Below are 12,620 nucleotides of genomic sequence, written 5' to 3' on the forward strand. Positions count from 1 at the left end.
CTTATATTGAGCCCGAGCTCACAGTGCAATGGATTTCCTGCTGACTTATGATCATTTGGATCTAAGTGCGAATAGAGGTGAATTTACAAATATTCTTCCCCTTCTCCTAGTCAAGTGGATTATTCCAAAGTCTTACCAAGGTTAGTTAGAAAAGTTAGGCTTTATTTGTGAGGAAATGGAGCGTACGGCTATGCGCAATAGTGGTCTCATTGGGGCCAGGGTGCCTATCTTACTATAGGTATAGGTTTAAAGCTTGCGAAGTGTGCAGTTGGCTTCTAAAAGGAAAAGGTCAACGTAAGTATTCATCGTCAAGTCAGGGGCTCCTCTGGCTTCTGTTGAGATGAGTGTATTTTCCCAACAACGAAGGAAGATAGGGATCAAACAAATAATATCTCGTTAATTATTAAAATTTGAATATAAGGAATCAATTTCTGGGACATCAGGCGTCAGAAGAAATTGGCTGAAGATGAAAAGACAGATGAGCGGAAAGTGAAAAGACACAAAAAAATGGAAAATAAAGACTATAGAACTAGTGATAAAGGCAGAAAGATGCCATTTGAAGATTATTTTGGGCTGCTCTAAATTACAATTCTGAGTGTCAAATCCTCTTTCTTCTATGCCCCCCACCCCTACCACTGCATTTGCTCTAGGCATCAGATTTCCTGTTTTGGCCTTAGGGAGCACTTCTGGACTTAAGTACCTTCTGTTTGGAGGTCACACTGGGGTTTGTCAGGCAGAACAGTTAAGCTGCTTCATTTTTCTAGGCTCTAGGCTCATCCATTGCTTGGGTTGGGAGCTCAGTCACCCAGGGCCTCCAAAGAGATCCATCATGCTAGAATAATCTCAGACCCAGCCAGTGGATGTAGAGAGGTTGATGTGGAATTACAGAAGGGTCCCAACCCCAGTATTTATTTTTCTCAGAGCTATTTTGCCACCCAAGTCCGTGGGGCAAGCATCCCTGAGATAAGTGGGCTACACTCTCCTGTTAACTTCTTCAGAACTTCTTGGTATAGTTGCCTTCTAATCTGGGGCTGATATCTACACCACGCCCAGCTGCTTCTCCCAACTCTTGGAATGCCTTGTCACCTCCACTTCCCTCCATCTGCCTCCTCTGAGGAGTAACAAAATGCTTCCCTGCTCCCTCAGAAACCCAGAGTATACACTTGACTGGCAGCAGGGTAAAGGCCAGAAACTTAAGGTCTTCATTCCCTGTACTTACCGCACTGGGTAGGGAGAGGAAGGTATAGGGTGACAGCTCTTTTCCGTTCCATACCTCTCATGCCAAGCCCCCAAACTCAAGACACAGTCACATTCACTCACAGTCATACGCACAATCATGCACACACAGCCACACACAGCGGCGAAGAGAAGGGGGATGGGGAGGAAGGGAAGTTTGCACCAAACAGCTCATGAATGCAACTTGAAAGATTTCACACGGCAAAAGGCAAAAAAAAAAAACACACATAAATTTAAAAATAAAGAAGTACATGCCCCTCCCCACAGTCTCTTTCTTCATCCGGGGGCTGGCTCAGCCCCTCCATGTAAACCCAGAAGCTTCCTACTCCCTCTATCCGGCTGGAGCTTTTACAGGGCCTGGGTCTTCAGTTCAACAGGTTCCCCTGTGACCTCTGGTTGTCCATTGGACTCACTGGGCCTGGAACCCTTGAGAATAGACAGTCTCTCAGAAACACTCTTGAGCCGAGGGAAGAGGAGAAAGTCATAAAGGAGACTGCCCAGGCCTGCTCCAATGACCGGGCCCACCCAGTACACCTGTAGGAAGAGGAAAAAAACAATCAGGTTTGGGCAGCAGATGAAGAGTAAGGTTGCTCTTTTTCCAATCCCGTTGTTGTAAAACAGACATCTTGCACTTAGCACATACAATTGGGTGCTATTTAAGCAGAAGTCAGTGTTCGTTTTAAAACTCCTAGATTGCTCCATAGCCTGCACTTCAGAATTCATTTCTTTTCTGACTTATTAAGTTATTCCTTTATCCCATACCTTCTTAGCACATGTATATTCTATTTTTTTGCTATCAATTTGTACTAGTTTCCATATTGCTTTTTGTTTTGTCTTTTAATATGTATTTATTTGGCTGCCCAAGGTCTTTGTTGCAGCGTGGAGGATCTAGTTCCCTGACATGGGACCAAACCTGGACCCCTGCATTGGGAGCTCAGAGTCTTAGCCACTGGGCCGCCAGGGAAGTCCCTCCATATTGCTTTTAAAATTTCTTTTTAACTGTAGTAAATTACACATAACATAAAATTTACCATCTTAACCATTTCTAATTGTACAGTTCAGTAGTGTTCATATATTCATGTTGTTGTATAACCCATCTCCAGAAACTTTTTTATCTTACAAAACTGAAACTCAACACCTATTAAACAACTTCCCATATCCCCCACTCCCTAGCCCCTGTTACCTACCATTTTGCTTGTTTCAATGAATGTGACCATTCTAAATACCTCATATAGGTAGAATTATATGAGTCTTTTTCTGATTGGCTTATTTGAGCATAATGTCCTGAAGGTTCCTCCATGTTTTATTTACCATGTATAGAATTTCCTTCTTTTTTAAGACTGAATACTATTTCATTGTATGTATATACTACATTTCGTTTATCTTTTCATCTGTGTGGGGCACTTGGATTGCTTCCACCTTTTGGCTATTGTGAATAATGCTACCTTGAAAATGAGTGTACCAGCTTTGAAAAATTTTTTGAATTATTTACATATGCTTGACTGGCATAGGGCCAGACAATACAAGAATAGCCAATTTTTATTGAGGACTTACTCTGTATCAGATTCTGTGCTAAATATTCCATACATATGATTTTCACATTTATTTCTCATAATATCCCGTTTTGTACTTAAGGAAACCAAGGTGCAGAAGGATTGAGTTATTTGTCATGGTCACACATGAGGCTAGTGACGTGCAGAACAGGGACGAGGCTGAGGCCATTCGTGCTTGTACACATCCCAGCCTCTTGAGAGTAGAAGCTTTTGTCTTCCTGTTTAGTAGTCTGTCCTCATAGCTCCTAGTTTTGGAATCCAGCAAATATTTAGTAAAAAAAAAAAAAAAAGCCCTGACTAACTAGTGAAGGAACAATATGAGCAAGAGTCCATCTTTCTAGCAAAATAATGAATCCTGCTCACACAGGCAGGCAAGCTCTGTGACAGCCCCCTTAGCTGAGGGCTGGTAGAACAGTCAGCACATCCAGATAGGAAGCAGGAACCAAACCTAGAACCTGCAGTCCACACCCGTCCAGGAGGGCTTCAGGATCTGGCCCTCCTCCTCTCACTCACCCAGTGGTTGGTGAAGTTTCTGGTAAGAATGGCAGGAGCAAAGGAGCGGGCAGGGTTCATGCCTGCACCAGTATAATACATCTGAAAAAGACACAGTTGTAACTGACACACTTTTCCCCCCTACTCCAGCCCAGCTTCTATCCCACCACCCACCTGCCCTCCAAGGGTTGGCACTTTGTAGCCAGCAGCAAGTAGGGATGACAATGTGCATGGAAGTCCCACAGTGGGGTCACTAATGCTCATCGGAGGACATGTCTTCCCAGAAGGCATGCCTTTCTACAGTGGGGTCAAGAAGGACTAGCTACAGCTGTCACGAGAGAGGGGAACGCAGCAGGGTTCGTTGCTCTGTGCTGTCTGATACAGAGGGAGGTGGATCATGTTCATGTTTGACAGTGAAGTGAGCAGGAAGAATGCTTAGAAGTTGGCAAAGGTTTGGGGGCCCTGGAATTTTAAAACTAGAAGTTGCTCCCTTCTCCTGCTTACCCCAAAGAGGTGCCCCAGGGTGAGGGAGAAGCCAACGGCCAGGGCCACGGAGCCCAGGCGGCCATTCCGCCTCTCGTCGTATGTGGCAAAGATGCAGAGCACGAACTGGAGCGTCAGGAAGATCTCCACTATGGTGGCCTGGCCCACACTCACCCCAGGGTGCAACTGGGCAAAGGAAGAAGAAGAGAGGCAGTGTCTCAGGGCTGCCACAGCCTTACCTCCTCACAGCTTCCCAGGTAGGAACCCCATTATGGCATCCGTTCCCTGGAGAGGAACGATATTAGCACCTCCTTCACAGTAATTGTATTTGCTCCTTAATTGCTCCTACTAATATTCCTGCATAGTAGAAATAAATGTACCCATTTACGTGGATGAGGAAACTGAGACCCCATAGAGTAAAATAAGTTTCCTCAAGAACCTGCTAGGTGCCAGAAGAAAAGCTGGGACCCAAACTCAGGTCCAGGGCTTGATGACTTCCATACCCCTCCACAGTACGTGTTGATCCTTCCCATCCTAAACATCCACACACCACACACACACAATGTCCCAGACCCCCGAGGAATTGATTTACCTGCACAGGAGGAAGTCAAGGCACCAAGTCCCCCAGCCCCACTCAGCCAACCATTACCGTGTTAAGTGCTAGGTTTCCTCGGACGGCAGGTGGGGTAACACTGTAGAGCACGGCGGCCCCAGCCACGGCTCCCAGGAGTTGGGCGACCATGTAGCAGATGGCACGAAGCAGGGACATCTGGGAGCCCACAAGGAAGGCGAAAGTGACTGCAGGGTTGACATGGGCTCCACTGATGTGGCCCACAGCCTGCACCAGTGTAGCCAGGGCCAGGCCAAAGGCCAGAGCCACCTGCAAGACATGCAGAGGTCCAGGGGCCCAGCGCAGCGAGGCCCCCAGTCCAAAGAAGACATAGAAGAGGCTGGCAAAGAACTCAGCACATATGGCCCTCCAGAAGGAGGCTGACCGCAGTTCCCACATGGCAGGGGGGATGGGCACAACGCCTGGGTCCCTGACACCCCCCTGGCCTGATCTGGGTGGACAGTCCCCTTTATAGAGGACTTTTAATCCCTGGGAGGGGCAGGCTGAGGTGACTGGCCCAGCCTCTTAACCCCTTCACAGCTGCAGCGGGCAGGCCTGCTCTCGTGCCTCAGATAAAGCTGCAGCATTTCCCCCTCCTCCTCAACTGGGAGATGAGCAGAGCCACGGGTGTGAGGGTGGGAATGGGGTCAGGGCTAGTGTGAGGCTCCAAGAAGAAAGGACCGAGAACAGGGGGCCTGAGGAGTCTGCCTTTCTCTTCACGTCAAAGTTGGGGTTCATAGTCCTGACTGACATCTGTATTAGAGCTTTCCTCAACTCTGCTGGGAAGGTTAGTGAAGCTGAGTTCACTTCACAGAGCATGAGGCTATGCTCCTGGGGGCCTCTAGGCGCCTCTGAACTGGCCAGGGGTAAGGGTGGGGGTGGGGGTCAGGAGTGGAGTCTGGCAGGGAAGCTGGATAACTGAAGAGAATTCTTTAGTTCTCTGGGATTAGGGGGCCTTCTCCCATTGGCTGGTTTGGGCTGGAATCTGTGGACCCTGCAGCCCTGGGACAGAATAGTTCTGCTGCGTCTGGCTTTCTCTGAGCCCGGGCTCCCTACCCCTGACGCATGCCAGCACCTCTCTTTCCAAGCCCTCAGCCTGGCCTTTTACTTTTATTATTTATTTATTTGCTATATCACATGGCTTGCGGGGTTTTACTTCCCCGACCAGTGGCAGCACGGAGTTCTAACCCCTGGACCACCAGGAAAGTCCCAGCCTGGCCTTTTAAACCACAGGGAAAAACCTATTTTCCATGGATAGGTTGGGAGAGGTGTTGGGGAGCTGGGAGAGGAAATGAAAGTGTGAAAGTGTTGATCACTCAGTCATGTCCGACTCTTTGCAACCCCATGGACTGTACCCGGCCAAGCTCCTCTGTCCATGGAATTTTCCAGGCCAGAATACTGGAATGGGTTGCCATTCCTTTCTCCAGGGGATCTTCCCTACCCAAGGACCAAACCCAGGTCTCCCACATTACAGGCTAATTCTTTACCATCTGAGCCACCAGGGAGAGGAGAAGAGAGGTTAGTAATTAAATCTCAGAATCGGCTTGTACTTCATCTTTCCTAATTCATAAGGTCCTAGCAGGAAGTACTGAAGGAAGGAAATTGAGTCTTGCCTATGAAGCAACAGGAGCGTCTAATACCCCCTAAACTGGCTATGATCAGGACATTAAAGTCTTAAATCTTGACCCTTAGAGAAGGGTCTGGGGATGTGGGTATCTGGGGCAGCAGGGTGGTCAAGGAGAGAGAAAAGGACAAGATGGGGAAGAAAAGCTTGGAGAAAGAAATTCAGTTGTGGCCAGGCTTAGTGAGGAAGTTGGCAGTCTAGTGGTGGGGGCTGTGTGGTGGAGAAGGCAGAAGGGAACACACTGTTAGCTTTCACCATCTCCACATGGTGGCTAGTCACAGAGGCCACAAGCTGTTCCCGTATGAAGTACAGGAATTGGGAGTCACATGTAGGCCAATGAGAACGGGATGTCATGGACAAATGACTATTCTGTGTACTTGAAATCCATATATAACAGCAGGAGCAACAAAAACCCTGGCTTTACCACTTTCTAGGTAGGGAAGTTATCTCCACTAGATATAAACTCAAGGAGGGCAGGGACTTGTCAATTTGCTCATCTCTGCAAACCCCGTGCTTGACACACACTATGCAAGGGTGTGGCATGTGGGATCTTCCTGGACCAGAGAAGACTGTGTCTCCTGCGTTGGCAGGCGGATTCTTTACCACTGAGCCACCAGGGAAGCCTCTTGCAAACATTTTTGAAGTTTTTTCCACTAGGAACTATGGAAATGGAGAAAAGGAACTTGTAAAATAACAAACCTGGGGTAGTTACAAAGTTATTTCAAGTCTTCATGGCTTGTAATAGTAATCCATTCTAGAGTCTCCTCTATCTCTACAGTTGATTCAGTTATTTTTGGTTACTAACCATCAGCCTTTCAACTTATTTCTGTTCCTGGGGCTAGTGAGCCTGTTTACTCCCCATGTCAGAAGATCCCATTTCTGTCCCATAGAGGTGCCGTGGAAGCATAATCCATACCACCAAGGAGCAAGTGAGTCTGTAAAGTGTAGGGAATCTTCAGGCAGAGCAATTTGCCTTGCTGCATTTCTGTACAGTGGTCCCGTATGATGACTACAGTTTCCTCTGAGGTTGCCTAGGACCGACTCTCTACCTTTCTGAAGCTACTCCCTAGCCACCCTGTATCCCCTGGACCCAAAGAATAACCCAAGTTTGAGTTCCATAAAAAATCTACTTTGCTGACAAATGGAGAGAGTTGTTGTTCAGTCACTCAGTCGTATCTGACTCTTGTGACCCCGTGGACTGCAGCATGCCTGGCCTCCCTGTCCACTGTCTCCTGGAGGGAGTAGCATGGGAATATACACACTACCATATGTAGTATGGATAGATGGTGGGAATTTGATGTGTGACTCAGGGAGCTCAAGTCAGTGTTCTATGACAACAGAGAGGGGTGGTGGGAGGTGGGAGGTGGGAGGGAGATTCAAGGAGGAGGGTATGTATGTATACCTATGGCTGATGCATGTTAATGTACGGCAGAAACCAGCACGATATTGTAAAGCATTTATCCTTCAATTAGAAAGAAATTTTAAAAAAAGAAACACAAAAAATCCACTTTGTTGATCATACAGGATTGTATGAGGATAAGATGATATACACCTGAGCAATACATCCATGTTAAGTTGACTGCCTTGAAATATAAATGAACTGACTCATGCATTAATCAGATATAAACACAATTTCATGCTTATCAAGTATGGACCATCCTCTCTAGCAATTACAGTGTGGGTGAATAGTGATACGGTACTGAGGGGCTGGGTGACCATCCGTCTCTGCTTCCACCACGTGGAATCTCCATTCCAGCCCTGTACTTAGAATGCCAGGTCAGCATTTAACCCAGCTCCATTGTGTGGACAGTTTCAGTAGGACAAAGGCCCCAGCACAGCACAAGCTAGCCTAGCAGCCCCTTTGGCTAGCTCCTGAGGGCCCCCCTTCTCTCTCTTTCTCTGGTAATGCTTTGCTGACTGCTGACTCCTGGCAAAGTCCAGAACAATCACCAAGCTCTGAGGGCATCATCCCTCTCCCACTCATATTTAAGGGCTCCAATTAGCACTTGTATCAGGCCAGGGCCCCTGCGTGTTAGAAACGGGGTAATCCAAGAAATAGAGTAAATAGTCTAGTCTACCCTGTCCTTGGAAGGATTGATGCTGAAGCTGAAACTCCAATAGTTTGGCCACCTGATGCAAAGAACTGACTCACTGGAAAAGACCCTGATGCTGGGAAAGATTGAAGGCGGGAGGAGAAGGGGACGACAGAGGATGAGATGGTTGGATGGCATCATCGACTAGAAGGACATGAGTTTGAGCAAGCTTGGGGAGTTGGGATGGACAGGGAATCCTGGCGTGCTGCAGTTCATGAGGTCACAGAGTCGGAAACGACTGAGTGACTGAACTGAACTGACCCTGTCCTTGCCTCCTTCTCAACTTTCTTTCCTGTGGAGTCAGATGTAACCCAAGCCAGGCAGACCAATGTTTGCTATGGGTCAGGTCCTGTTCTAAGCACTTTTATATCTCATATACTGGTATTCCCTAGGATCACACCTTCAGCTTATTCCCTACTTACTCTAGTTTACATCCTCTCCTTGGATGACTTCATCTAAGTCATCCCCTCCTTTGAAATTTATATCCAGATACCTACAGAATGTCTTCACCTACTTGGGTGTCCCACAGACCACAAATTCAGCCTGTTCAAAACTGAAATTAATTAATTATCTTTCCCCATCCAAACATGTTTTTCCTTCTGTATCCCATTCAAAATTTTTTTTATTATAGTTGCTTTATAATGTTGTGCTAGTTTCTGCTGTACAATGAAGTGAATCAGCTATATGTATACATATATCCCCTCCCTCGTGGGTTTGCCTCGCCCCCGCCTTCCCTGGCTGTATCCTCTCATTAAGTCAGAAACCTATGAATCAAGTTTCCTTCTCCTGACTCTCAATCCCATCTAACAATAACCACAATTCCATCAGTTCTACTTTTTGGATAGCTGAGCCCACACCAAAGACTCCCAGAGTCTTTGGACTCTGCTTAACTCTGTTTCTAGTCTCATCCCCTCCAGTTCACTTTCCATGTTGCTGTCAGCTCTCTGTTTGTAAAAGGACCTGTAATTTGTCATTACCCTGTGCTCCCTTTAACAACTCTTATATGCCTGAAAAACATTCTTATCAAGGCATACATGACTCTTCATCATTCGGCCTCAACTTTTCTAACTACTCCTTATCTCCCTAGCGTGTGACTCTGGGAATACTGTGCTTCTTGTTGTTCGTCTAACATCCACTCTATTTCATAAGCCAGTGCTTTACCCTAAGCTGTTCCCTCTAGCTTAAATGTCTTTTCCTTCTTTGTCAAGTAAAATTCTCTCTCTTCCTAATTATTTATTATGCATGGAAATGTTTAAGAATTAATTACTTGTTCATTAGCAATGAGGCAGATAGATCAACAGAATGAGGGTGAGTTTATCAGATAGATAGTCTGTGAAAGTGAAATAATCCAAGAGATAACAGGTAAGAAACTATTCCCTGAGCAGGGAATAAAGTAATACAGGTGTGGTCTGACAGCGTGAGGAACATGGAATGATCACTTTAGCTCTTAGGACCAGGAGGAACAGAAGAAGTCCTACAGAAATACAACCTTGGAAATTTCTCATTACTGAGTGCTGTGTTAAGTTGATTCAGTCCTGTCCGATTCTTGGTGAGTCTATAGATGGTAGCCTGCCAGGCTCCTAGCTTAATGGGATTCTCCGGTTAAGAATACTGGAGTGGGTTGTAATGGCCTCTTCCAGGGGATCTTCCTGACCTAGGGATCAAACCTGCATCTCTTGTCTCCTGCATTGGCAGGTGAGTTCTTTACCACTAGAGTCACCTGGGAGAGGATGACTCTACTGAAGGAAAAGTCACCTTCACACGTGTGCTTCTAGTCTTGAAGAGAATGGAAACCTCTCTTCTCACACCCTAATAGGGATGGAAAGGCTGAGCCAGGCTGACCCCTGGTGGAAGGAATGAGCTAGTGCGTGCAAGAACGTTGGCACAAAACTCCCTTATGTATTCCTTTATTCAAAAACAGTGAACACTTACTCTATACTAAGGGGAATATTGAGACGCAGGAGCACAGAGTACAAGGGACTTAATGCCCCTTATGAGTTCACAACCGAATGGGTGGGCTAGCCTCTTTAAATGTTCCCTCAGCCTCACTGAGGAGAATGGAAGACCAGGTGAAAAGCCAATGCAGCAGACCAGGGGAGAAATAATAATAACAATCAGATATGTGAGAAGCTGGAATCAAGATTTCTGGGAGAAATATCAATAATCTCAGATACGCAGTGACACCACCTTTATGGTGGAAAGCAAAGAACTAAAGAGCTTCTTGATGAGGGTGAAAAAGTTGGCTTGAAACTCAACATTCAGAAAACTAAGATCATGGCATCTGGTCCCATTACTTCATGGCAAATAGATGGGGAAACAATGGAAACAGTGACAGACTTTATTTTCTTGGGCTCCAAAATCACTGCTGATGGTGATTGCACTCATGAAATTAAAAGATGTTTGCTCCTTGGAAAAAAAGCTATGACCAACCTAGACAGCATATTAAAAAGCAGAGACATTACTTTGCCAACAAAGATCCATCTAGTCAAAGCTATCATTTTTCCAGTAGTCATGTATGGATGTGAGAATTAGGCTACAAAGAAAGCTGAGTGCTGAAGAATTGACGCTTTTGAACTGTGGTGTTGGAGAAGACTCTTGAGAGTCCCTTGGACTGCAAGGAGATCCAACCAGTCAATCCTAAAGGAAATCAGTCCTGAATATTCATTTGAAAGACTGATGTTGAAGCTGAAACTCCAATACTTTGGCCACCTGTGAAGAACTGACTCATTGGAAAAGACCCTGATGCTGGGAAAGATTGAAGGCAGGAGGGGAAGGGGACGACAGAGGATGAGATGGTTGGATGGCATCACCAACTCAATGGCCATGAGTTTGAGCAAGCTCCGGGAGTTGCTGATGGACAGGGAAGCCTGGCGTGCTGCAGTCCATGGGGTGGCAAAGAGTCAGAGACGACTAAGCGACTGAACTGAACTGAGATATGTTAAGTGAGAGAGACAAAGAAGTCAAGGACTTCCAGCTTTCTGGCCTGGGCACAATTGTGGGTTACAGTTCACCAAGTCAAGGGATAGAGGAAGAGAAAGTGTGTAGGAAAGCAAAATTAGCTTAACTACCTTTGTTTTGCAAGCCATAGATATGGCTTCTGGGAAGGCTCTTCCCAACAATCCCTCATGTACTACTCAATCAGAGGCTTCTCCTTTGCTTCCTGAGCATCCTATAACCACTTCAATCACAGCACATAGTCCATGATAATGCAGCTGCCAATATTCTCATCAACCTTCCCACTAGATTCATAGACTTTTGAAAGAAGAACTGTGCTTTGTGGGAAAAAGATGTTAAGCAGCAGTCATATCATGTAAAACCTTGTAACAGTGCAAGGGAATTTGATGCAGGCATAGTAAAACATTTAAGTAGAGAAAAACAAACAAAAAAACCCCAAAAGATAAAAGTAGCGTGGCGTGAACAGATTTGTGATTTAAAAATATCATTCTGAGGCTTCCCTGCTGGCTCGGTTATAAAGAATCCACCTGCCAGTGTAGGAGACGCAGGTTTGATCCCTGATCTGGGAAGATCCACATGTCGCGGAGCAACTAAGCCTGAGCACCACAACTACCGACTCTGTGCTCCAGAGCCCTTGAGCCGCAATAACTGAAACCCCCTGTGCTCCACAGGAGAAGCCACCGCAGTGAGAAACCCGGGCACGGTGACCATAGGGTAGCCCCTGCTCACAGCAACTAGATAAAAGCCCATACAGCAATGAAAACCCAGCACAGCCAAAAATAAAACTTAAAAAAAATCACTCTGACTGTAGTGTGAACACTGGAAGACAGGTGGAAGTTGGGAGACCAATTTAGAGGCGACCACATTACCACATTTAAAACAAGAAAGTCCCCGTTCAGGTCAAGGATGACAGTCCCTGAACTAGGGACATTGCCACAGGCCCAGTAGTTGGAACTCTGGAATAAGAGAATAATTTTTGGTAAATTAGGCGCTGAAAGACTTGAAATCCCTTTTTCGGGGGAATAGGAGGAAGATGGTGATGCCAGAATCTTGGCTGTCTATGTGCTAATGCCAAACAAAAATAGGGAGCCGGAGTTATGGAGGAGAAGGAAAGAGCGGTTTTATTTCTTTGCCAGGCAAAGGGGGACTGCAGTAGGTTAATGCCTCAAGAACTGTCCCACTCCCCTTTCCTCCTACCCCTCCAGTGTGTAGGAAGAGGTTATATAGTCAGGCAAGTGTATGTGATAAGAATCAAGGCAGTAAGTCACACATGCTTCTTTCTTTGCAAAGTTTCAAGAGTGGGGTTGTTGACAATAATAGGATGTGTGCTGGTCTTAACAACCTGTCTCCTAATCTTGATGAGCTTTAATCTTGCCTCAGGTGGTTTTGTGGCTGATCTGCCCTTTGGAACTCAAGTCATGGAAGCTGGAGTCCTGTTTACAAGAAATGGGAGACAAAAAGGCCTCTGTGCCTGGGAGCCCCACAGAACCCTGGTTAGCATCAATGGGATGTTATTTGGGTGGCCAGTAGAGTGTTGAGAAGAGGCTTTATAATTCTAGAAAGCAGGGATATAG

The 12,620-nt window shown here is 46.1% G+C and overlaps 1 protein-coding gene across 1 annotated transcript; it reads right to left on the minus strand.

The window, feature by feature from the left end:
- Positions 1-141: 141 nt before the first annotated feature.
- Positions 142-5,731, minus strand: MIP (major intrinsic protein of lens fiber). Its single transcript, XM_027542239.1, has 4 exons — positions 4,414-5,731; positions 3,786-3,950; positions 3,303-3,383; positions 142-1,770 (listed from the first exon to the last, which is right to left on the minus strand). The coding sequence occupies exons 1-4, from the start codon at positions 4,771-4,773 to the stop codon at positions 1,585-1,587; spliced, it is 792 nt and encodes a 263-aa protein (XP_027398040.1). The 5' UTR covers positions 4,774-5,731; the 3' UTR covers positions 142-1,584.
- Positions 5,732-12,620: the final 6,889 nt, after the last annotated feature.

The sequence above is a fragment of the Bos indicus x Bos taurus genome, chromosome 5 (assembly GCF_003369695.1).
Source record: "Bos indicus x Bos taurus breed Angus x Brahman F1 hybrid chromosome 5, Bos_hybrid_MaternalHap_v2.0, whole genome shotgun sequence".
Lineage (NCBI taxonomy): Eukaryota > Metazoa > Chordata > Mammalia > Artiodactyla > Bovidae > Bos > Bos indicus x Bos taurus.

What these genes read in the sequence shown, in the direction of transcription:
- MIP (XM_027542239.1), bottom strand. Translation starts at nt 4,773, where the DNA reads ATGTGGGAACTGCGGTCAGCCTCCTTCTGGAGGGCCATATGTGCTGAG. An exon ending in CCCTGGGGCACCTCTTTGGG is followed by an intron (nt 3,384 to 3,785) that starts GTAAGCAGGAGA and finishes TGTCTTTTTCAG; the next exon opens with ATGTATTATACTGGTGCAGG. An exon ending in GAAACTTCACCAACCACTGG is followed by an intron (nt 1,771 to 3,302) that starts GTGAGTGAGAGG and finishes CTCTTCCTACAG; the next exon opens with GTGTACTGGGTGGGCCCGGT.